The sequence below is a fragment of the Dendropsophus ebraccatus genome, chromosome 2 (genome assembly GCF_027789765.1).
Source record: "Dendropsophus ebraccatus isolate aDenEbr1 chromosome 2, aDenEbr1.pat, whole genome shotgun sequence".
NCBI classification, from domain to species: domain Eukaryota; kingdom Metazoa; phylum Chordata; class Amphibia; order Anura; family Hylidae; genus Dendropsophus; species Dendropsophus ebraccatus.
In genome coordinates this window covers 158,677,437-158,703,243 of record NC_091455.1, presented here as the reverse complement: position 1 = coordinate 158,703,243, position 25,807 = coordinate 158,677,437, and the positions used below count along the sequence as shown (strand labels likewise).

At 42.7% G+C, this 25,807-nt stretch overlaps 1 protein-coding gene across 2 annotated transcripts in view; it reads left to right on the top strand.

Annotated features, from left to right (window-relative positions):
* Nucleotides 1-16,734, top strand: part of NKD2 (NKD inhibitor of WNT signaling pathway 2) — an 82,722-nt gene extending 65,988 nt beyond the window's left edge. For both annotated transcript variants that reach the window (XM_069960386.1, XM_069960385.1), the window contains 4 exons: nucleotides 3,236-3,383; nucleotides 5,838-5,910; nucleotides 7,470-7,600; nucleotides 14,513-16,734. In XM_069960386.1, coding sequence (XP_069816487.1) covers nucleotides 3,236-3,383; nucleotides 5,838-5,910; nucleotides 7,470-7,600; nucleotides 14,513-15,081 — 921 coding nt within the window. In that variant the 3' untranslated portion in view covers nucleotides 15,082-16,734. The remainder of the gene's footprint in view (nucleotides 1-3,235; nucleotides 3,384-5,837; nucleotides 5,911-7,469; nucleotides 7,601-14,512) is intronic.
* The last annotated feature ends 9,073 nt before the right edge of the window (nucleotides 16,735-25,807 follow it).

Here is a 25,807-nt window from a genome sequence, read left to right as displayed (position 1 = left end):
AGTTTTTAGTTTTATTTTTTTTTTAAACAGTGCCCATTTAATTCCTGCTAAACTCTGGGATGGATACCATCTGGCACAGTGATTTTAATTATTTTAATGTTTTTAAGGAAGTTCCACATTTCTTGTTAGGTTAGGCATGTCAGATTTATTGGAGGGTTTACATTATGCCTACTCATGTCATCTGTCATAGGTTTTCCTGTGTAAACGCTGATATCCAGTACCTGGAAGAAGCCTAACCCCCCCCCCCATATCACACATGGAACTTGTCTCTAAAGTTATGCAGATTAGGTCACTGGAACATCTCACTGCGTCACTTTACCCCTTCATGACTGAGGTCATTGATGCCCGGATGTCCAAGTCAAATTGAAGCAATGCCGCCCCCCCCCCCCCCCGCCTGCCTTCTAAGAGCCATAGCGCTTTTATTTTTCCACCTACACGGCTGGTAGGGGTGGTGTAATCTCTAGTTTTTATTGGTATCATATTGAGAAAAATTTTGATTGTTTGATAAAGAGAAATTTTTAATAATTTTTTTCTTTAATATATAATTTAAAAAAATCTGCACCATCATGTTTCCTCCTCCCCCCCCCCCCCCCCCCCAGCTTTTCCTTTACGCTATTCACTGTGCGGGATCAATATTGTTGTAGTTTAATAGATCGTACAATTCCACACGCTACAATATGTAATATGTTTATTTTTTATGTTTTTTAACATTTTTATTTGTATAATGGAAAGGGGATTATATAAATCTTTATCGGGGCATTTTATTAGGGCTTTTTTTTTTAAATACGAGTCGATCCGAACCCAAACTTTTGGCATTTGATTAGCGGTGGCTGCTGAAGTTGGATAAAGCCCTAAGGCTATGTGGAAATCATGGATATAGTCATTGGTTGTATCCATGTTTTCCAGACAACCTTAGAGCTTTATCCAAGTTCAGCAGCCCCAGCTCATCAAATACCGAACGTTTGGGTTCGGATCGTCTCGAACCCGAACCTAGTTCGCTCATCTCTAGTTTTAAAGCCTTTTTTTTTTTTTTTTTTTTTTTAAACATTTTGTATTGCATATATAAGTCCCTTAGGGGACTTGATGCTCTGATTACATATACTGATGAATGCTATGCCATAGCATAGCATCCATCAGTATGATCAGCGATCTGTACATAGAGCAGACTCTATGCACAGATCGAAGATCCGATAGGACAGAGGTAAGTGGCTCACCACCCCCTGCCGGTACAAGTGATCGGCAAGTACAGGTGCTGCAGGGGTCCCGATCCTGTCACTGAGTATGTTAAGCACCACGATTGCTATGCATCACAACATTTAAGGGGGTTAACGACAGCCAGCTGCAGGACCGCACCTGCCTGTCATTATGCCTGAGTAATGTGTGCAGGGCCAATCGAATTAAAACGGCCCTACGCACATTAAAACCCCTTTATAAAGTCAAGAACATTTATATATTTTCCTGCTGCACGGGGCATGTGCAACAGGAACGTATATAGCCGTATTGCTGACGGAAGGGGTTACCAATAAGATTGCCCTTTGTAACTCAGTATGGGTTTCTTGGGATGCCTATTGTTCTAGAACTGGATATTTCTGTTGATTGTTGGACTCTGTGTTTTAGCACACTTCCCTTCCCTCCTTAGTGTCACCTCCCCCTTGTCGTTGTTTTGTGTCTAAGGGTGTGTTCACACTCAGAGGATCCGCAGCAGATTTGATGCTGTGTTCAGTTATTTAGATCAAATCTGCTGCAGATCTGCACCATCAAATCCGCTGCGATGCGATACGGTACTCTTGAAGCTACCCTTAATGGTGCATTTACAAAGAGATTTATCTGACAGATTTTTGAAGCCAAAGCTAGGAATGGATTTGAAAAAAAGGAAAAATCTCAGACTTTCCTCTGTGACCTGTTCTCTGTTTATAGTTTGTTCTTGGCTTTGGCTTCAATAATCTGTCCGATAAATTGCTCTGTGTAAAGGAACCCTTAGTTACCCCTGTTGGAATTTACTGGAATGGGATGGGAGCTGTAGTTCAGTGTATATGCGGCGGATCGGCGGGAATGCGGCTGATCGGCGTGCGGCGGGAATGCGGCGGATCAGCGGGCTTACTGTGATATCCTAAAGTATTGAATGAATACATTTATGCAATACTTTGGGGAGCAAGGACAGACACTTGCTCCCGATGCATCCTGGTGTCCGCGCTGATGCATCAGGAGCTGGTATATGAGAGCGGAAAGCGGCAGCCAGGCGGGGAGTCAGCAGTGCTATAGGGAGAAGGTATCCCGGAAGGAGGAGGAGGGGGGAGCGCTCCTGTGTACTGAGCGGCTCCCCCCTGCGCCCGGCAGCATAAGCAGTGGCATCAGCGGCGGCAGGCAAGTCAGCCATAACCCAGCTACAGCTCCCATCACCTGATGATGATGGGAGCTGTAGTTCAGTGTATATGCGGCGGATCGGCATGCGGCGGATCGGCGGGCTTACTATAATATCCTAATGTATTGAATTAATACATTTATGCAATACTTTGGGGAGCAAGGACACTTGCTCCCCAAAGTATTCCATAAATGTATTCATTCAATAAAGCACTGTACACTACATTACATTACATAGAAATCCATAGAAACAATAAAGTCCCATAGACTTCTATATAGAGAGCGCCCCCTGCTGGACACTCCATAGGAATTATACCTTTCGTCGTGACGTCACTGGATCTGAGAGAGTTCTAACACTTCCTGATCTACTAAATTAAGGGAATTTTTTTTTTTTTTTTTTTTTTTATTATTATTTTTTTTTATTAATGTACATTAGAAATTTGTAACAACATATCAAAAATTTATTTTGGCCGGACTTCTCCTTTAAGTTCTGAATTTTCCCATACCCACTCCCTCCTTACTCTTGGTTGACTTTCATGGACATATGTCTTTTTTTTTTTACCATAAATTACTATGGAAGTGTGCTGCACTAATATACACAAATTAAATAGCAGGAAAGCTTCTTTCTGCCATTTTGCATAAGAAAAAAAAAAAGCAGACAACAAGGCATTAGCATGCATACACAAAATGCAAAAAATGGTATAGTATGCTTGCATCTGTACATAAACCAATGTACTAAGTATGAAAAAGGTTAACCAAACACTGTTTTTATACATCATTTCTCCTATGTAGATTATCTATACGAAACAATGCACACTTTGCTTATAATGAGCTATCTTGATGACAAACTAATTTAAATATTGTCTTTCCACAGGATATGTCCAGTTTGATGCATACGATTTATGAAGTTGTAGATCAGTCCGTCAACCATTCCACTAATACCAGTAAAACACTCAGAGTAAAACTAACTGTGAGCCCTGAACCTTCCGCAAAGAAAAGGGAAACTTCAAGTGCTACTCAGGGTAGGTTTTTAATAAGAAATCATTTCAATCCATCTTCTGCTGAAATATGGACTTTGTAATGTACTAGAATAGAATGATAATATAAATACAGTGTAGACAGGGCAAAGTCTTGGGGAAAAAAAATTCTTGCACTGACAAAATCCCAAATTCTGGGCCACAGACTGTAACAAAATCAAAAAACAAAACCCACATTTGATTTTTATGTACCATATTATCCTAAGGGTATTTGGTTTTAGGGCACTTTAGCAGATCCAGACTCTATATATTGATAACCTATTGTTTTCATTGGTGAGCATTTTGTAATTCTTCATTAGCACTGTCATGGTCCTGCAAAGGAAGTGAACAGGTTACCGGGTTCTTCTGCATTACAGCTGATTGCTGGCACACCTTGCAGTCAGCTATTTTGTGATTAGCCTATTTTTTAAGGATTAGCCCTAACAAGAAGGGATGGCTCAAAAAAGACAAAAATGGGTAGCCTGTGCTGGTCTGTGCTGTTTTACTCTGAAGGAATTGTTCTTGAAGTCTGTGCCAGCTCTGCCTCTGCACAAAGGGGCAATGCCTCCCCATGTGCCAACAGGCATAAGTTGTACTTGATGTCTACACTCTTTACTTAGAGGCATGCAAATTAATATGAACCACCAGTCTTAAGGGCCTTTTACACAAAGCGATATTGGGCATTATGGCCGATAATCGCTTTGTGTAAATAAAAGGCAAAGATCAGCCGACATACACGCTCTTGGCTGATTGTTGTCTTTCAACATGTTGAAAGACAAACTACCACGTTAACAACGATCTGCTGTTGTCGCTCCGTGTAATAGGAGTGGTGGCAGCAGACCACCGTTATCTTTTATCGGCTGCCCGGACAATCTAACAATCATGCGTGCAGCCCCCCCCCCCCCCACTCTTACCCGCTGGTTGTCGGCACGAGTAATAGCGACAGCAGCAGGCGGGGGAACGAGGAGCAAGTGAGTGCCAACCTGATAGGTTGGCGTTTGCTTGCTGTAAAGATCAGGCCGTGTTATAGGGGCTTAAGTAAATTTCCCCCAAACGATATTAATAAAAGCGGCACTATCAGCAGGTTCTTCCCAGAGAACCTGCTGATATGCCGTAGTAGCTATGTATGTCAGTAATACTTTCACCCCTCTCGGCCCCCGCATTGTTTCTAAAATCACTAAATGCTCTTATGCAAATTACTTGCATAAGAGTAATTACGGAGTTACTTGGGGCCGGCGAGCAACGCTGCGCCCAGCCAGCCCCCTCCCGCCCACTATGCATATTCATAACTGCATAGTAAGCTGTATCCACGGCGGCTGTGCAGGGAAGCAGGGCCGGGCACTGGACTGGCAGCCGAACACCCCTCCCCCGCAGACGAAACAGTACAGTTCACCCGCTCCAGGCGCCGCCACCTGGTCCTCCACTGCTGCCGTCAGCCGCTGCTTGCGGGACCTCGGGGCGTCAGTCATGTGCCCTCCTGGCTTGTCTAGGTTCTGTGCACTGAGGACCCATCCCCACTGGGGCTTCTGATGGTCGCTGCTCCCGGAGTTGTGAGCCCGGACGCATCGGCTGGCAGTGCCCGGCGCGGCAGTTGCGCAGAGCAGCTGTAGTTGCGGCCGCTGTAGTCGCCCCCTCCTTGCGTCTGGCCATGTGCTCTGCCAGGGGGCGGGTCCCAGGGACTGATCATCTGTCTGGGCCACAACTCCGGGAGCAACGACTGTCAGAAGCCCGAGTGGGCCCTCAGTGCACAGAACCTGGACAAGCCAGGAGGGCACGGCGGGCACATGACTGATGCCCCGAGATGCCGCAAGTAGCAGCTGATGGCAGCAGCAGAGGAGGAGGTGGCGGCGCCCAGAGCGGGTGAAGGGGTCCTGTACTGCTTCATTTGCGGGGGAGGGGGTGCCCCGGGGGCGGAAGGTTCGGCTGCCAGTCCGGTGCCCGGCCCTGCTTCCCTGCACAGCCGCCGTGGATACAGCCCACTATGCAGTTATGAATATGCATATTGGGCGGAGGGGGCGGGCGGTGATGCTCTCCGGCCCCGAGCAATGCCCTTAATGCTCTTATGCTAGTAATTTGCATTAAAGCATTAAGTGATTTTAGAAACAATGCGGGGGAGGAGAGGGTGAAAGTAGTGGCTATGTATTACTGACATACGCAGCTACTACGGCATATCAGCAGGTTCTCTGGGAAAAACGTTTTAAGCTACACTAACAGGGCACATTTAGGACTATAACATATATTTATACTGCAGGATGCTCTATATTATACATATAAGAAAATAGGAGCAACACACTTGCTTTATCAAATGTAGCTTTATTTACAGAAACATAGAAGTGAACTAAATCTTTCTTGGTATTTATTTAAAAATCACTTGAAAGTATTTTCATTTTGGAGTTTTCAGTTGTTCTTGAATGACTCTTGTGTTCATAAAATTTAAAGTGTGAATCCTTTATTTTATAGAGAGAGATGTCATCAGACCTGAACACTCAGAAGATGTAAAGGCAGCAGACAAGCGATTATCTGCTCATGTCAGGTAAATGTGATAAAATAATAATAAAAAAAAAAAATCACCCCATCTACTGTGACTTCTTAGTAGAGATGAGCGAGCTTACAGTAAATCTGTACAAACCTGAACCTGATAGTTTGACCGTTGGTTGCTTTAGGGCTGTACTAGACAGCCCGATCACTATAGTAGAAGAGCACCAATCTGCTAGTTTACTAGGGTCGTTTGTTTACTGGGCCTATTACACGGCTCAATTATCTTGCAGCAAGGGCTGCATGGACTCGAGCCCTTGCTTTAAAACTTAAAAGTTCATACATTACCTGTCCACGCTCCCTGATGTCTTCCTTGCTTCTGCCCGCTGTCCACAGCCTCTGGTAGAACTTCAGAGCCAATCATTGCACGCAGTGATTGGCTAATCAGACAGTCACTTTAGAGACCGGCTCTGAAGATGCACTGACGGTTGCAGGGATAGGGGAAAAGCCAGGAAGACATTGGGGAGCGTGGAGAGTTAATGTATGAACTTTATTATTTTGTTTACAGATTCAAACATCACTAGGTTAGGTCAGGACCAAAAGACACGATCAGCAGATGATCGTTGTCTTTATTACACAGAGTGATAATCTGCTGAGTTGTCCTGATTCGGCAGATTATGTCTCCGTTTAATAGGGCCCTTAGTCTTAATAAGAGATGAATAAATTTACAGTAAATGCGGACGAACCTAAAGGTACAGTTTGGGTTTGGTCATCTATAATCCTAAAAGAAATCTGTCAGGTCCCTATCAGGTATAGAGCTGCAGATACAGACAGATAGGGGTAGCACTTAAACTTACAAGGAAAATGCAATTTTATAACTTTTATACAAATGGTCATTAGCAAAGACAAAGGTGCCAATTGTTTTATCACCTACCTGTCTGTGTCTGCAGCTCTGTACCTAGTACGGAACTGACAGATTCCCTTTAATGCTGTAGTGCTGTGGGTGCTTGGAAAGGATCGTTTCAGCTCCTGGAGTTCAAACGGAATCTATGACTTGGATTAGACAAAAAGAACTAATTTCATTATCTTTATCTACTCAGTAATTAAAAATCTGTTTATTTTTTTCGGTTATTTTTCTATTTCTTCTTCTTCTTATTCTATTTATTAAACATTGTCATAAAGGCTGCCATCTTGCCTGAGCTGAATTTAACAGCGTTTAGTGATAAGCTCTTCAGTAAGGGTCCTTTTAGACCAAGCAATTTATAACAATTAACGATAAACAGTCACAAACTAGAGCTACCTGAAATCGTTCACCATATTACATAGAATCATAGTCGTTAGTTACAATCGTCACTGCAATCGTTTACTCCATCTGATCCCAGCAAAAGAGGGAAAGATGTGGAATTACACCGAACGATTAATGATTTTAATGTCAGCACAAAATCACCGATTTCTCATTGGTCGTTTGATTGTTGCCTACATTTACACTAAAGTATTGTTTAGTCTAAATATATATCATTAGTTGTTTATTATAATGGTAACTAAGTTACCTTATGCCTTAGGATAATAACTATTTACTTTACTGTTTAATGTATATTGTGTATTTTCTCTCCTAAGAAAAAATGTGAGTGAGCAACAATCTTGCAATGAAAATGGTGACCATTACTGTGTTGATGAAAACACAGAACGAAGAAACCATTATCTCGACCTAGCAGGAATAGAAAACTATACGTCAAGATTTGGTCCAGGTAAGCATGTACAGTATGTGGTTTGTAATAGGCTAACTATCATTATATACTTTTGACAGGTCAGACGTTTTGATCTGTGGGGGTCTGAATGGGGAGACCCCTACCTAGTAAAATAAAAAAGGGGCACATTAGTCAGCAAGCACTTCTAGTCCTACATCATCAGCAGGGCTGTCAGCACTTAGACCTCCACCATTTAAAATGTTGGGGTTCATTTACACAGAAAGATTATCTGACAGATTATCTTCCAAAGATTTGAAACCAAAGCCAGGAACAGACTATAAACAGAGATCAGGTCATAAAGGAAAGCCTGAGATTTCTCCTCTTTTCAAACCCATTCCTGGCTTTGGCTTCAAATCTTTGGCAGATAATCTGTCATATAATCTTTCTGTGTAAATGGATCCTTAATCACTGTCACATGTCAAAAATGTATTTAAATTATTGCTCAATAAATTTTACACATGAAATAAAACCTGATGTGTACCTTCATCCAGGGGCGTAACTACCACTATAGCAGCCATAGCGGCTGCTATGGGGCCCGCCGCATCAGGAGGCCCCATGGCCTGCTCCTGCAATACACTGGGCCCCCTGAGCCGTCATCATTTGCAGCGCCGGGTGGCCCTGCTGGTCTCCTGGGTTTTGCAAATGTCCCTTTAACTGCAAGCACTCCTGACCAGAGCTAGCAGTTATGTAGTTATGACTTCACTTGACCGTTTAGTGGTCAGTCTGGGGGGGGCAACCAAAAGTTTGCTATGGGGCCCAGCCATTTCTAGTTACGCCCCTGCCTTCATCCTTGGTGCATTTCTGTGATATTAGGAGTTTAATCCCTTTTGCTAATAAATCATGTTGGTGCCAACGGCCAGTCCACCCCTCCTCAGTTAAGCAGAGCAGCTAGTTTTGCTTGTGTACCAAAACAACTTATTAGCATAGGTATTAAACTCCTAATATCAGAGAAATGGCCCAGAGGATGAAGTTAAGTTTGTGCTCTAGGGAGATAACAGCAGGTTTGATACTTCTAACCTGCTGATAGTTTCCCTTTAAGCAGATTTACCGGAAGTGCAAAAAATTTGTTTAATGTACATGAAGAGCTGTATGTTTTGGTTTTTTTTTTTTTATTATTTTTATTTTATTTTCCATAAAAAAGACAATACAAATAGTTCTCCTCGCAGGGAGTACAAATACCTACTAATCCAAAGTACTATAAATCCCCCCCTACCCCCACCCCTGAGACTGGCGAGAGAGGGAAAAAAAACGAAAAAAAAAAAAACGAAAAGAAAAACAAAACATACAACTCCTTTAGTCCTCAGACCATTTCCCTCAGATTTTCAAATATTTTTTCCTGGGTTTATCCCTTGCCCCAGCTAATATTTTTTCATACTTTTGTATTTTCCCCATGAGGTTAAAGCCCTCAGAATTACTATCCTGGCTAAGAGCAAAGCTTTAAGTACAAAGGTCTGATGGCTTTCCAAGCCCACCGAGCAGCCAAGTATAATATATTTCGCACAATATGGTACCACAATCTCCATTTTCTCAACCATACAGTCCACAACCTTCCTCCAGAAGACCTGTATTACATTGCACCTCCATAACATGTGCTGGCCACATTTAGGACATGTGTCATCCAATCTAACCCCAACCTTACGTAAAAACATCAGATGATAAGATTTAAGATTTTAAACTGGACCATCTGATTGTTTTTATTCAAACTACACTTCCTAACATTACCTAGGATATTATCCCACTCTACTTCTGTCACCTCTCCTACTTCTTCTTCCCACTCTGTTCTTTTCTTACTACTAATAAACCAATCTGCGTATAAATTTTCTGTGAAAATCATATATAGTCTCTTCAGTTCCCCTTTCTTATTACCGTGCATTTCTTCTACTGTCTCCATAAAACTAAAAATATGAAACTTAGCCCTACTGGCACCCATCTGGGTTTTCATTGCGTGAAATAATTGCCTAAATCTTAACCAGTGAGATTCGTGTAGTGCAAATTCTATTTTAATTTCCTCAAAGGTCTTCAAATATCCAGCCCTAAATATATGCTCCACACGAGTGATCCCGTGAGTGTACCAAAAACCATGATCACTGACCATATCCAATTGTGTCAACTGTAATTTCCCCCACAGGGGTGTATAAGATGTGTACCCTATAATACCCCAAAATTTCTTAATTTTTCCCCATACTTTCCCCCACATTCGCACCATCTTCCAATCTTTATATGTGGGAAGAGACCACCTATGAGATTCCAAAAATTCAAACAACGATTGATAATTCAAATTTTCAATCCTAAAAACCACCTCTCTCCAGTGTACATTATCATTACCCCTAATCTGAAGAATTTTATACATAAAAAAATAAAAACAAAAATCTGGCAAAGACCAACCCCCCATATCGGATGGAAGAGTGAAAGTATGGCACCTAAGTCGGCATCTCTTACCTCCCCAAATCAGTTTACCTAGCAACACTTCAAGATGCACAAAATATCCATCCGGGATCCAGGCCGGTGCCGCCTTAAAAAAATAAAGTACTTGTGGCTGAACCACCATTTTCACCAGGGCTATCCTATCAGTCATAGACAGCGGTAGTCTAAGCCAAAATTTGATCTTTCCCTCCAATCTATGCAAATAAGGCTTAAGGTTTAACATGGCATATCTTTCCAGTTTTGCAGAAACTTTTACTCCCAAATACTCTATAAAGTCCACCCGTCTCTGAAGCTCTAGATTCTCTGCTGTTTCTATTTGAGGGTGGTCAAGTTCTAACAGTGTTGATTTAGACCAATTAATCTGAAACCCTGAGTAGGAGCCAAATAATGTAAATTTTTCCATCGCGGCTGGCAAGCCCGTACCTGGGTCCCGGATGAACATCAGCACATCATCGGCATACATAATCACTTTACTATCTCTGCCCTTTAGCCCAGAACCCTCTATCCTTTCATCTTTTTTTAATAACTGGGAAAGGGGTTCTATATAAAGAGCGGACAGGACTGGCGAAAGGGGACAGCCTTGTCTAGTACCTCTATTTAGGCGAAATGCCTCCGAGACTACCCTGTTCACCATTATGCTCGCTACAGGCTTTAAATACAACATTTTTATATACCGACAGATTCCCTCCCCCAAACCAAACGCCCTAAGGACTTCCCACAAGAACCCCCACTCCACCCTGTCAAACTCTTTAACAGCATCTATCAACAGGATGGAGCGGGGAATCCCCCCCAGTCATCTGAATATTAGCAAATGTCTCCTCTATGTTGGAGAATACTGATCTGCCAGCTATGAATCCCCTCTGATCTTCACTAATCAATACTGGCATTAAATCTATGAGCTTTTGAACAATTACTTTTGCAAAAATTTTACCATCCGTATTTAATAACGAGATCGGCCTATATGATCCTACATCAAGAGAGTCTTTCCCTTTTTTTGGTAAAAGTATAATCGTAGCTTCATACATTGAAGGGGGTAGTTCACCTAGTATACAGGATTCTTTAATCATCTCATACATTATGGGCAGGAAAGCTTTTTTATATTTCTTGTACACTGCAAATGGAATACCATCAGGGCCAGGGGCAGAATTTTTCCCCAACGATCTCAGGGCATATTCTATCTCAGATTCTGTAATAGAAGAATCCAGCTCTGTTTTTTGTTCCTCTGAGACCTTTGGAAGATTCAGATCCTCTAGAAACTGAGAAGTCAACTCCGGCTCAGGATGACTTTGACTGGTATATAGCCTCTCAAAATATCTTTCCAGGACCTGGGACACGGATGAGGTGCCCAGCACCAATTCTCCCCTCTCATTCCTAATAGCCGGGATCTCAGGTCTAGAGTCCTGGGCCCTCACTACGTCTCCCAGAGTTTTATTAGGTTTCCCTGACTCAACAAAATTTTTCTGCCCCGGAAAAACAACTTATGCTGAGCTTTTTCCAAGAGAAACCCAGTGAGTTTATCTTGAGCTAATTTCATCAGATCAAAGGTCTCTATTGTCCCCTCTCTCTTTATAAGAAGCCTCTGAGGTCCTAACCTCCTCTATGAGTTTATTTTCCTCTTGCCTAAAGTTCTTTTTAAGGCGTACTACCTCCCGATAGAGGAGGCCCCTAACAAAAGCTTTCAATGTGTCCCAGACTATTAGAACCGAAGTGGACCCTTTATTAATAGCCCAAAATTCATTTATTTCCTTATTTATTAGTTCTGTGTTGTTCATCAGTTCTAACCAGTAGTTGATCCTAAAACAATTAATTTTTACATTCCCAGGATCCCCCACCCCGGCCGGCCTTATTTCGAATGTAACAGGGACATGGTCAGACAGTGATTTACCTACGTACCTCATGTTATTGTTTTTCGGGAGTTCAAGTGCATCCGACAAAACCATGTCAATTCTAGAAGCCGTTTTATAGGATGCACTATAACAAGAAAAAGCTATCCTATTAGAATAAAGAGAGCTCCACACATCCCTCCACCCCACCTCCTCAGCAAACCTTGCAAGGGAGGAGGGGTGCGGGGAGGGGGGGACATCCTCCGAACGCCTGTCCAATTATGGACACATTACTGCATTAAAATCCCCTGATATTATCAGGGGGGTGTTAGGCTTATCCTTCATATATTCAACCAGCGTTCTAAGTACATCCGTTTTAAATGGTGGAGGCAGATACACAAATGCTAGGACCATTACTTCTCCATTAATTTTTGCTTGTAAAAAAATATATCGACCCCTTCTATCCATCCTTTTATGTATCAAAGAAAAATAAATATGTCTGTGAATATAAATGGAGAGACCTGCAGAGTAACTTGTAAAGGGGGCGTGAAATTCCTGTGCCGCCCATCTCCGCTGCAGTCTGAAGGTTGTATCCTCTGTGGCATGAGTCTCTGTCAGACAGACTACAGCAGGGCGGTGGCGCTTACCAAGTCAAAAACTGCTCTTCTCTTAACCCTATCTCCAAGACCTCTCACATTCCATACAAGTACTCTTACGGGGTTAACCATTCAAAAAAAAAAAAAACCTCTCGCCAGTCTCCCCTTCCCACCCCCTCCCCCCCCCCCCACCCCCAAATTGGCCCACAGGGAGGTAGTCCCTCACTGTGCACCTCTATCTTCCACTAGCACCCCCTCTCCTCTCCGACCAGCAGACCCACACTAATAATACGAAAATCATAAACACATCAAATCAAATCAACCCCCCCCCCCCCTCAAACCACCTCTAAAGCCCCTTGCTTTCTATCCATTCATTTGCATCTTCAGGAAACACAAAAAAATAAACTCTCTCCATATAGGTAACCCGGAGCCTAGAAGGAAAAAGCAGGGAAAAGGGTATATGCAATTCTTGGAGCCTACGTTTAACATCCCTAAAAGATTCCCTCCGCTTCTGTGTAGTTTTAGAATAGTCTGGGTACAACACCACCTTGTTACCATTGACTGACACTTCACCCTTCTGTCTAAAGCATCTAAGAATTACATCCCTATCCCTGGAGGACATGATTTTCACCAGGATAGTTCTAGGTGGGGAGCCCGGAGGTAACGGTTTAGAAGGCACCCTATGTGCCCTTTCTATATCAAAATGTGGAGAGAGGAGAGATGCATCCATATTATCCCTTATCCATTGAACACAGAATTCAATGCACTTCTCTCCCTCCGTCCCCTCCGGGAAACCCACCATTCGTATGTTAGCCCGCCTTTTGTCAAATTTGTTAAAATAAAAGGGCTTTACATTTACTTGTGTGTTGAAAAAAACTCTCCCTCCAGTACCCCAAGGATCAAGGTAAAAAACTTTCACTGTGGGAACATAACAGCAGTTTGGAGTTTCCTGCTGTTAGTTTTCCTTTAAACACAAGTAAACTATCTTATTCTTAATCAGTAAAAGGGTTGGATTATTGAATGGGTTTTCCCAGCTTTGTTTTTTTTCATAAATCTGGGAGAAACACATTTAATATTTTTTTTGATTAACTGCTAAAAATTACTGCTTTACGATTCTGATTTCTGTCAGGTGTGGTCTCTAAGACTTTTGTGGATCCAAATCACCTAATATGTCAGTGTCCTCTTAGTAGAGCCTCTTAAGATGGAATATCTAGGTACAAAATAAATGGCAACATTAGTGCCAGTGGAGATCTAAATCTTGCCTTTTTGCTGCCTTCTGTTTGATGACAATGCTTATGCACACTAGTTACTTGTTGCCAGAATATCCTTTAGGGTGCGTTCACACCTACAGGATCTGCAGCTGATTTTCTGCAGCAGATTTCAGTTAAATAACTGAACACAGCATCAAATCTGATGCTGTGTTCAGTTATTTAACTGAAATCTGCTGCAGAAAATCAGCTGCAGATCCTGTAGGTGTGAACGCACCATTAGGGTACAAACCCACTTGACGTATTTGCTGCGTGAATCAGTCTTAAAAATAAGCAGGCAAAACGCAGGTTGGCTTTATACAATTGTTCTGCGTTAAAATACGCAATTGCGTATTTTTGAAGCATGAAGCTACATGTCTTTTTCGCACAGGTTGTTAACAACTGATGCTTTGCTAACAACAAGCTTCACGCTTCAAAAATACGCAATTGCGTATTTTAACGCAGAACAATCGTATAAAGCCAACCTGCGTTTTGCCTGCTTATTTTTAAGACTGATTCACGCAGCAAATACGTCACGTGGGTTTGTACCCTAACAACCTGTCAGTCTTGTGCAGCTAAGCTGTTCAGATTAAAGCATAGCGGGCAGTGTGCTGACACTTGCTGTAAACAAGAGTATCTTTCACAGATGGCAAATTAGCATCTTAAAAATTGTGATTAGCATTATTAACCTAAAATAGAAACACATTTTTAATCCTATTTAAAATAAAAAAGAAATAAAATCAATCTTCCTACATTCTAGGACCATATAGAGGACTCCTCACATTTATTTTGACCCTTTTCTTATGTTGACATTTTCTTCAGGATTACCTGATGACCATACAAAGCAAGAACAGTACAAGAGTCCTCATTCCCAAAGCAGATCACGTTCACAGGAATCAGAGGCTCATCCAGTGCATCATAGGCGGTCGCAGGTGTTCTACGACTATCCAGTGCCACTTGTAGAACCAATGCCTCGACTACCAGAAATGCAACAGAGAAGCAGAAACCAGGATAAACAGTTTATCAAATCTCCCAAAGGATGTGGTAAATCTTCTGCAATGCCCAATGGTATGAGTGGTGGAAAATCAGGAAAAGGTATGAACTACAGCATACCAGTAACTCCATCCCAAGCCGTTCAGAGTGGGCAAGATATTTACCACCTTCAGCAACAGCCATACAACCACAAGAGGTACAGACAGAAGAATAAAGATATTCATTCACCTCTGAAGACCACTCACTCCCAACCAGCAGTAGAGCATGAATTTATCCGGGATTTCCCACCTGTTTTAACCAATGAAGGCTATGTCATTCCTGTCATACAGAGACATGAACATCACCATCACCATGAGCATCACCACCACCATCATTACCACCACTATCACCAGTCATAAAGCATGTACAGAGAAGCATCAGAATGAACAATTTCTCTTTTAAATGCAGTATTCCATTTTCTACCTAGGGAAGAGGAAATTATCACTATATGATCTACCTTTTATCTCAGGTTGGTACAGCTCTGTGGGCTGTACTTTGTGTTTTTTTTTACAGGTTCCTTGTATGTATACACTTGATTTATAATCAAAGGTTTTTGCATAGGCAATTTAAAACCACTGCCAGTTTAAGCTACTATATTATTTTATATAATCTAAGATATATATTTATATTTTTAGAAAGATACATTTATAACTAGGTAAGCCAGTTTTGTAATAAGAATATTATATTTGTCACCAATGTTTTCATCATCTAGATATTTGTAAGATTTAGCAAACATTTTGTACTGTGTGCATTTAGTGTAGATTGTATTACTTTCCTCACATGTATGAAAAGCACACAATAATATGTCAGAATTGTAGCTGATGGAACAGTTCAGTTAGGTTTGGTAAATATCATCAAATAAAGAATAATTCATAAAAAAAGAAAACTTTTAGCACATAATAGTTTAGTATTTCCTGTTAAAAGCATTCCAAGGCAATATTGGGGCAAATAGGAAAAATACTAAATGAGGCTACACTCATCTTCAGTCAACACCCAGATTTTGGCAAAACCATGACAAAGTTTTTTTAATGCACATTAAAGCTATGCTCCCACTACATACACATGAGCGCAAACAATGGTCGTAGTTGTAAAACCACGGCCGAAGTTAGTGCTCGTGATAATTAATTCCAGCCGTAGTTTTACAACTGCACCAAAAAAAGGCACCAAAACACACACCTTAACTCCAGCATGAAAACAAAGCCTTAGGTCTCTTTCATACATGTGTGCTTGTGTCTGTACTATGAAGGTAAGTCGCAGTGCCCTTTGGGCTAGAGACCAAAACCAAAACCAACAGAGTAATCTGTGATACTGTCAGGTCAGGTATTAGACCTGTGGTTAGGCTGGAATTTGTCTTTATAATACACATCTGAATGTGCCTTAAAGGGGTTTATAATGTAATAAAATACAGCATACCATGGTTATAAAATAACAAAACACATTATAATCACCTGCCTTTTTCAGTTCGGCACGGACACGTTGGTCTTCTTTTCTTTTGTTCTTTTTTTATTGACATTTGAAACACTCTAACGTGCATTTAAACATGCAAATTATTGGTTGCAACATGCACAAAAAGCATCCACCATAATAATGGTTTTACATAAAAAAGTGAACAATTAACAATTACTATATGACAAAATCATCATAATAAATATTTGGGTTCATAGAAGTTTGATTCCACATTTCTAACAAGCAACACAAAGTGAGTGTACGGTCTCACACAAGCCACAAATGGCTGAGGGTTGTTTTGTCAAAAAATCAACAGCATGCTCCATTATTCACTACAGTATTGCTTTGTACTTTTATTAATTTTCAAATGTTCAGGCATTTGGCAGGTGTACACAGCCATGTGGCCTTAAAGTGTACGTCTACTGCTGTTAAGCACTTCTATGAGAAATTACAATCATACAGCTCAGTCATTTTTCTAAATACACTGTAATTTTGAATTCAGTGTTAGAAAAACCTTGCAGTTCCACCTTTGTTTTTTTTTGGGTTCTATTTTTATTTGCCTTATTCTCTGGGTCTGTAAAATTACAGCAATGCCAATGTTCTTCTACTTTTGCAAAATAAAAACGCACATAGTTTTCGTGCTGCCACTCTCTAAAATACATAATAATTTTTTTCATCCATGGAGCAATATGATTTTTTTTTTCCAGGGAAAGTTGTACGTTTTATTGTTACATTTTGGGTATACTTGACTTTTTGAGTACTTTAAACTCAGACTTTTTGGACATGACAATCATTTCTATCAAGAATATGGCAGTTTTATAGCTCTGGTTGTTGGAGATGCAGCCATACCAAATATGTATACAGTTTATGGGATCTGTAACACACTGCAAGTACAGAAGTATTTCAGTGTATTATGCAGGACATACACTAATGGCAGACCTGGGACCTACATTAGAGCCCCTAGCTAACGTGAAGTGATCATAAGTTGGTGATCGTTTCCATAAGGGTGCCACTAGGATCACAGAGGGAGTCCAGTACCTCTGTAAACCACTTGGGTGATGTGGTTGGTATTGATTGTGGTATCCAATGGGATAAATGGCTCATTCCAATTGGCATGAGATATTTGTACAGGGCTTAAACTTGATTGCCAAAAAAAGGAAGTAGCATAGGGTAGGGCCCCGTTGTGACCACCATTAAAAGGCACGATCATTAAGGAGTTATAGTTTCGTACTATATACTAAAGTTGGGTTTGAGCATCAATGTAAATGTGATGGTTGAAGTTCTATTTAGGCTTGATCGAACATCTGAAAAAGCTACGTTCGATCGAACTCGAACCTAGCCGGACCTTCCGCATTTAATTGCTGATGTCTTCACGGTCCGTGCGGAAGGAGGAGACATCCCGGTGACCACCTGGAATTCCGAGATTCAGCCTATTACCTAGGCTAAATCCCAGAATTCCAGGCAGTCCTCGGGATGTCTCCTCCTTCCACACGTACAGTGAAGACATCAGCAAACAAATACGGAAGGGTCCGGCTAGGTTCGAGTTCGATCGAACGTAGCTTTTTCAGATGTTCGATGAAGCCTAGTTCTATTGTTAAAAGTGTTGGATATAATTAGATTTTTTTACATATAAAGTTGCCAAAAGTAAAACGGTGATTCTTCTACTTAATTCAGTGATGGCTAACCTTGACACTCCAGCTGTTGCAAAACTACAATTCCCATCATGCCTGAACAACCAAAGATATGGCTTTGGCTGCCCAGGCATGATGGGAGTTGTAGTTTTGCAACAGCTGGAGTGTCGAGGTTAGCCATCACTGACTTAATTTATAGTCATAATTATTTTTATTCTTTATTTAAATATTTTGTGACAGGATAACCGTGACAGGGAAGGCACATGCCTCTCACATATAAGCAAAGGAATAATGCACAGGTGAGAAAACAAAACATAAGAGATATAAACAAAGATATTGCACATCATCAGCATGGCAACAACATGTGTCCATAATTTCCATTGTTCGTTTAAGCACAGTAAGGATACTATCCGGCAGATTATCGTTTCGTGTAATAAAGAGAACGATCAGCCGATTGTTGTAATCGGCTGATCGTTGATATAGGTGTGGACCTATACTTGTCGGGCACCGACCGCGCATTGCTACGTGTAATAGCGGTGCGTGGACGGCGCTGACGATATGCTAAGAATACATTACCTATACAGGCTGTAGGGCTCCTCTTGCTCTGTGCTACTCCCCGTGTCCCGCGCGCTCCAGCTTCAGAGCGGCCTGTCAGCTGACAGGCCGCTCTGAAGCTGGAGCGCGTGGACCCAGGGAGAAGCACAGAGCAAGAGGAGCCCTGCAGCCTGGACAGGTAATGTATAAAGTTTAAACAAGGGCTGCAAGGACATCGGTAACGATGTCCCTGCAGCCCTTGTTAAACGATTGGGCAGGTTGGGCAAATGAACACGCTGATATCCCCCAGCAGCTGTTTACCTTATGTCTGCCGTGGTATTGATATTTCTCTATGTTCCAGCATTTTGGAACATTTGGATCATTGCAGATATGCTTATCACCCACTTAGGAGCATTATGGGCATTGCCATCCCGCCCACTATTCATATATGCGTAGTAATAACGCTTGTTACCACGCATTCTGCCTGTGCTTCTGACTATATGGCTGTCAAGAATTCCTACTCAGCACCAATTTCAGGATCTTGGACATTAACGACAACGTAAGTATAAGTGTGTATAAGTCTGAATGCCTAATGAGAGTTTGTATAACGTGTGGGTGATTGGAGTGTCTGCATGATGGGAGTGTGCATTGTGTGTGGATAATAGGAGTGTGCACAGTGTGTGGATTATGGGAGTGTGCACAGGGTGCTGAGCAGGCTCGGACTGGGCCACCGGGTAGCCGGGTGATCCCCCCCGTGGGTCCTCCCCCCTTTGAAGGGCCCCCCCTCCCTCCCTCCCTCCCTCCCCCCCTCCCTCCCCCTGCACTGTAAGTGGTACGGTCCAGTCCTAATCAGCTCCTGGATTGACCCTTCCTGCCTGTCACTAGAGGCTCCCTCTGTCCACACTGTAAACAAACCCACACATGTGGCAGCAGGAAGAGGCAGAAAGCTGCACAGGGAAGCAGCAGCCCCCTCCATCCTCCATCCCTCCTGCAGTGATGTCTCCCTCCTCCTGCTGCTCTGTGCTGTCGGTGCTGGGGAGAAGGGGGAGAGGCTGCAGGCTGCACAGAAGAAGGCTGAGATGGAGACTAATGGAGGGCCTGGAGCTTCCTGCATATAGTCAGTGTGAGTTTCTGTATATTTGTGCATCCTTGTCATCTGTGTGTGTGTTTGCATGTTTGTGTGTGTATGTGTAGTGTGGCTGTGTGTAGTGTGGCTATCTGTGTGTATGTGTGTCCGTGTAGTGTGGCCATCTCTGTGTGTGTAGTGTGTGTGTGTGTGTCCGTGTAGTGTGGCCATCTCTGTGTGTGTAGTGTGTGTGTGTGTGTGTGTGTGCGCGCATATATTATGTATAATGTAAATAGTGTATATTATACAGTAGTGGATTATAATAGGGGCATTCCAGGCGGCAGCCCGGGGCCCATGACCACCCAAAAAGACTTATACTTTCAGTGGTGTACTGTCTCCTGGCTGCACTTCCGCCATGATTTGCAAAAAATCTGTGTTTTTTTATCGCAATTTTGCACAAATCAGGACATCATGACATTATCAGTCCTGTACTATGAACGCCAGGCTGGTGCCGCCATAGTTACAGTGGGGTGGGGGGGCCCAGGCTTGGTGAACAGCCCGGGGCCTATGGTAAAGTTAATCCACCCCTGATATTATATATTGTAGTTCTATGGATGTTTATATATAGAGACAGAAATGGCAGGCTCTCTAGAAGTTTTCTATAGAGTTTATTATAAATGTATGCAGTGTGCAATTAGACTGTTCAGATAAGAATATAGGGGGAGATTTATTAAACATGGTGTAAGGTGAAACTGGCCCAGTTGCCCCTAGCAACCAATCAGATTCCACCTCTCATTCCTCACAGACTCTTTGGAAAATGAAAGGTGGAATCTGATTGGTTGCTAGGGGCAACTGAGCCAGTTTCACTTTACACCATGTTTCATAATTCTCCTCCATAGGCTGTATGTAGTAAAACATAGATTAGAGATAGTGTATACTCTCTATATGCTTCTATGTAGGGTCTACCTGCACTCTGCATACATTTATAATAAATTGGAAAACTTCAATGCTCGCTTGCTCCTTGTTCCCCGCTCACTGCCGGCGCTATTACACGTGTCAGCAGCAAGCGGGTGATTTCGGGGGGGGCTGCCCGGGTGATTGCTTGATGATCGTCCGGGCAGTCCATAGCAGATAGCAGCGGTCTGCTGCTGCTGCTGCCGCTCCTTTTCCACAGAGCGACGGCAGCATATTGCTGCTATATCTGTCATTTGTCTTTCAATATGATGAAAGACGAACGACTGCAACAATCAGGTGACATGGTTCATGTCGGCTGATCATTGTCTTTTATTACACAAGACGATTATCGGCCGTAACAGCAGATATCGGACAAATACGGACAATAATCGTGTCATGCAATAGGGCCTTAAGAGCTGGGTAGTGCCCTTGAAGTATGTGTCTGTGTGTGTTTATATGATTAGATGTATGTAAGGTGTGTGTATCTGTGTGTATCTCAGCATGTGTGCATGTGTACAATTTCAGATTATTCCTTAATCCGAATGTACTATCAGATTTATGTAAAAGAAAATTAGTATACTGTACTAACATGAAAGGTTTGGCATCGGTTATGTACAGTGTATGTATGTAGGGTGGGCCCCTACAATCAATTTCCCTGGTAAGCCCAAGATACCCCAGTCCGACACTGGTGCTGAGTAGTTATTCTTGACAGCCCCACAGAAGCACAGGGAGAATTGTACGCACACACACCTACCTTAAGCAGGGCAGAGCTAAGAATACTCGGCTAAAATGAACCGCTAACCACCTCTCAGTCATCCCTTATACTTTTCCAGTTTTTCTTTAGTTGGGGAGTTCCCTCCATGGGAAAACCCCTCTGTCGCCACTGTCTGGGCTCGCCTCCAAGCGTATCTATTATGCTCTTCTCGGCTGTACCCTATCTTTCCGACACCTGAACTATTGAAACAAACAAATGACAGGAAGGCAGGGGGGTGCTGGAAGATAAAGAAAGTATACTTATCCCTGGCCCTGTTTGCAGGTCTCCCACAGCCTCTCGAAGACACTGTAGCAGTGTCCCTCTCCAGTCACTGATTGGCTGAACGGGTGATCCATCAGCTGAGTATGTGACGTTGTAGCTGAGGGAGCTTCAGCAGGCCAGCAGCTGTCGAATACCGTTAAGGAGGAAGCGCTACAGCGGCACAGGGACTGATAAGTATATTTTATGATGTCCCTGCACTCCCCTGCCATTTGTTATTTCATGGGACTTCTTCTTTCAAGAAATGAAGTGGCATGCTATGCTGTTTGCCTATGCTGTTGTCCTCCCTGCACCACATATCAGTGACAGCAGGGCAGGTCGGAGGAGTTGTGCTGCCTCCTTAACTGTTAAAAGGGGTATTCTGGCAATCTAAATAATAAATAAAATGCACAAAAAACATAGGTGCACTCACCGATCCCCTACTGATGGTTTGACACTTTCTTGTTCTACTTGTAAACTCTGATAGGTGTGATGTAAGTCATGAGTGGGGTTACAGAATATGTGTTCTAGCTTGGCCTCCCACAGAAGAGAGACAGTGATCACATGTCATCTGTCTCAGAAGGGAGGGGGAGAACAGAGTAGTGGAGACAGAGTGGACCAGGCAGTGAGGATTTCCAACAGCTTTAGGGGGTAAGTTCACTTGTGACAATTCACAAAATAGAAGCCTATTACAATCTTAGATTATGGGTAACAGGGTTAACTTTTTTTTCCAACTAGAGGACCGCTTAAAAAAAGGGGTATTCCACTCAAACATAACTTTTGATATGTTGCTGCCCATGTTGAGACTAACAATTCATTCCATTTTGTTATTATTTATTCATTCTTCTTCCAGTTCTCAGCTGCTGCTTTGCTGAAGACAAAAAAAAAAAAAATCTGTGTAAGAGCCTCTCTCTCCCTCTTCCCCTCCCTTCTGAGACGACTGATATCAACAAGTCCCTGGCAGGCTTTATCTGCAACACTGTAGCTTCTTTGTAATGCTGGGAGGATTAATCACAGTGAGTTCATCAGCAACTTGACCTCAAATTAACTCCTAACATGACAAATTCAATCAGGTTAGGGTCCATTTACACAGAAAGATTATCTGACAGATTTGCCAAAGATTTGAAGCCAAAGCTAGAAACAGACTATAAAGATCAGGTCATAAAGGAGACAGATCAGGCCATAAAGGAAAGCCTGAGATTTCTCCTCTTTTCAAATCCATCCTTGGCTTTGGCTTCAAATCCTTAGCAGGTAATCGATAATCTTTCTGTGTAAATGGACCCTAAGGAGAGGTAAAAAGCTGCCTTCAGGAGACTGGACCTGGATACAAGTATGTATACTGTAGCTTTGTTTTAAATGATAAAAAAGGAAATTTCACACTTGGTTTATTTCACCTCCCCTGTTAATTTAGATTTTAAAAGCTATAACAACCCCTTTATGGCAGCTAGGAAAATTTAACTTAAAGGATACCAGTCACCCCCAGTGCCGGGGTAACAGGCTCCCGACCCCCGTTAGAGCGCCCTATACTTACCTGATCCCGCTTCCTGATGTGGTCGGGTCACGGAGATTTCAGCTCCCAAAGCCTGGCGCGCGCGCTCACAGGAGTGTCCGATGCCCATAGAGAATGACGGAGCATCGGACTCCCCATTCATTCTCTATGAACATCGGACTCTGCTGTGTGCGCACGCGCCGGGCTTCGGGAGCTGAAATCTCCGTGACCCGACCGCATCAGGAAGTGGACCTGGCGCGATGTGAGTATAGGGGGATCTAGCAGGGGGTCAGGAGCCTGGCACCGCGGCACGAGGGTGACAGGTACTCTTTAACCATGTGTCTGAGTGGGATTTTAAGCAAGTGTTGCAGCAGAAAAGACTGCAAACTGGTGGCGACATGTAAATGTGGGACAGGGGCATTACTATACAGTAAAGGGGTCAACCTTTGCTATGCTTTTGCAACCAATAGGAGAAACCTGTGGGCTTTTGGAACACATTTACACATTAAAAAGCTGTTGACAGGCAGGCTGCAAACAAGAGCAGAACTACTTGGTCACATGCAGGGTGGGTGGGATGAGTTGTCCGATCAACCCTGATCTTTTAGTTATCTCCTAAAAATACCCCTTAAGGGCAGCTTCACACAGGACGGATTGCATCGGAAATCTTGTGAGTTGTGCAGCGAGATCAGTCCCGATCCAAGGTCCTGATGGTTCCTATGTGAATACATACGGATCTTTCAGACTGCTGCGAGTATGTAAACCATCCGCCTCCTAAACAAACGCGCTGCCGACACATACATCACCCGTCCTCAATCCTGCTTGCTGCACAGGATTGTAAAGCAAACCGGATTAAGGATGGGCAACCAAAATTATTAACAAGACTTAAAATTTAAAAAAAAAAAAAATATATATATATAAAGAGGAGGGGTTAAATAGGTAAAATAAATAAATAAAAATTCTCTTTGTGTGTTGGGGATTTCAATTGAAGGGAACTTATCATGAGAAAAGGTCCTATTGTTTAAATTAAGTTTTTGTTAAACATTTTTAACATTTTTGGTGATTTTTTTTTTTGTTTAATTTTCCATTTAGAAAATATATATATATATATACACACACACACACACACACACACAAAGTGGTACCTTGGTTTAAGAGCGTTTTAGTTTAAGAGCTCACAGTTTTTTTAAATTGTGACTTGGTTTAAGAGCTTCTTGTTCTGGGTGGGAGCGCGAGTGGAGGAGGGGCATGGAGCTGGGTCTACAGCACTGTACTCTGGCCATGGAAGTCTCCCTCACCTTTCAAATCATGGCAGATCCACTTCAGGTTGGGGCTTCCATCAGGGGACAGGACTGTGGAGGTAATCTCTTCATAGCTGTAACCCCTTTCTCCCCGGACAGAGTGCTGCATTTATGTGCCTACATCTGCCCTGCTCATTCCTTCATGCTCCCTGCAGTCTGTCAGCCCTTGTGTTTCCCATCCTCTCCATTACTGTATCTGTTTTACATGTTAGTCAGAATAATAAATCATTATTTTTGGTGTGTGCTTTGGGGCAGCACGGTGGCTCAGTGGTTAGCACTGTAGCCTTGCAGCGCTGGGGTTCAAATCCCACCAAGGGCAACATCTGCAAAGAGTTTGTATCTTCTCTTCCCCCTCAGGGTACTCCGGTTTCCTCCCACACCCAAAACATACAGTAGGTGGATTTAGATCGTGAGCCCTAATGGGGACAGGGAGCAATAATTGGCGTAACTATGTACAGTGCTGCGGAATCTGTGTGTGCTATACAAATAAAATAATTATTATTGGTTTGAGTGGATTTGGATTACAAGCATAGCCCTCGTAATCCAAGGCACCACTGTATGTGTATATACACTCACCGGCCACTTTATTAGGTACACCTGTCCAACTGCATGTTACCACTTAATTTCTAATCAGCCAATCACATGGCGGCAACTCAGTGCATTTAGGCATGTAGACATGGTCAAGACAATCTCCTGCAGTTCAAACCGAGCATCAGTATGGGGAAGAAAGGTGATTTGAGTGCCTTTGAACGTGGCATGGTTGTTGGTGCCAGAAGGGCTGGTCTGAGTATTTCAGAAACTGCTGATCTAAAGGGATTTTCACGCACAACCATCTCTAGGGTTTACAGAGAATGGTCCGAAAAAGAAAAAACATCCAGTGAGCGGCAGTTTTGTGGGCGGAAATGCCTTGTTGATGCCAGAGGAGAATGGGCAGACTGGTTCCAGCTGATAGAAAGGCAACAGTGACTCAAATAGCCAACCGTTACAACCAAGGTAGGCAGAAGAGCATCTCTGAACGCACAGTACGTCCAACTTTGAGGCAGATGGGCTACAGCAGCAGAAGACCACACCGGGTGCCACTCCTTTAAGCTAAGAACAGGAAACTGAGGCTACAATTTGCACAAGCTCATCGAAATTGGACAGTAGAAGATTGGAAAAACGTTGCATGGTCTGATGAGTCTCGATTTCTGCTTGAACATGACAATGAGTTCACTGTACTCAAATGGCCTCCACAGTCACCAGATCTCAATCCAATAGAACATCTTTGGGATGTGGTGGAACGGGAGATTCGCATCATGGATGTGCAGCCGACAAATCTGCGGCAACTATGTGATGCCATCATGTCAATATGGACCAAAATCTCTGAGGAATGCTTCCAGCACCTTGTTGAATCTATGCCACGAAGAATTGAGGCAGTTCTGTTACTAGCATGGTGTACCTAATTAAGTGGCCGGTGAGAGTATATTACCATTCAGCTAATGATCTCATGGTGACCATCTTGAAATATCTGCTTCTGTTCTCTCAAAAGAGCCACCATCTCAATAGCAGCCTTGTGCTTCAAAAATATATAATCCCCAAATCATTCTGAATTTAGCGCCTCATGATGAGAAAGTCCATCCACTTTCTCCAGGCAGCGGGATTCAAATGCCCATTGT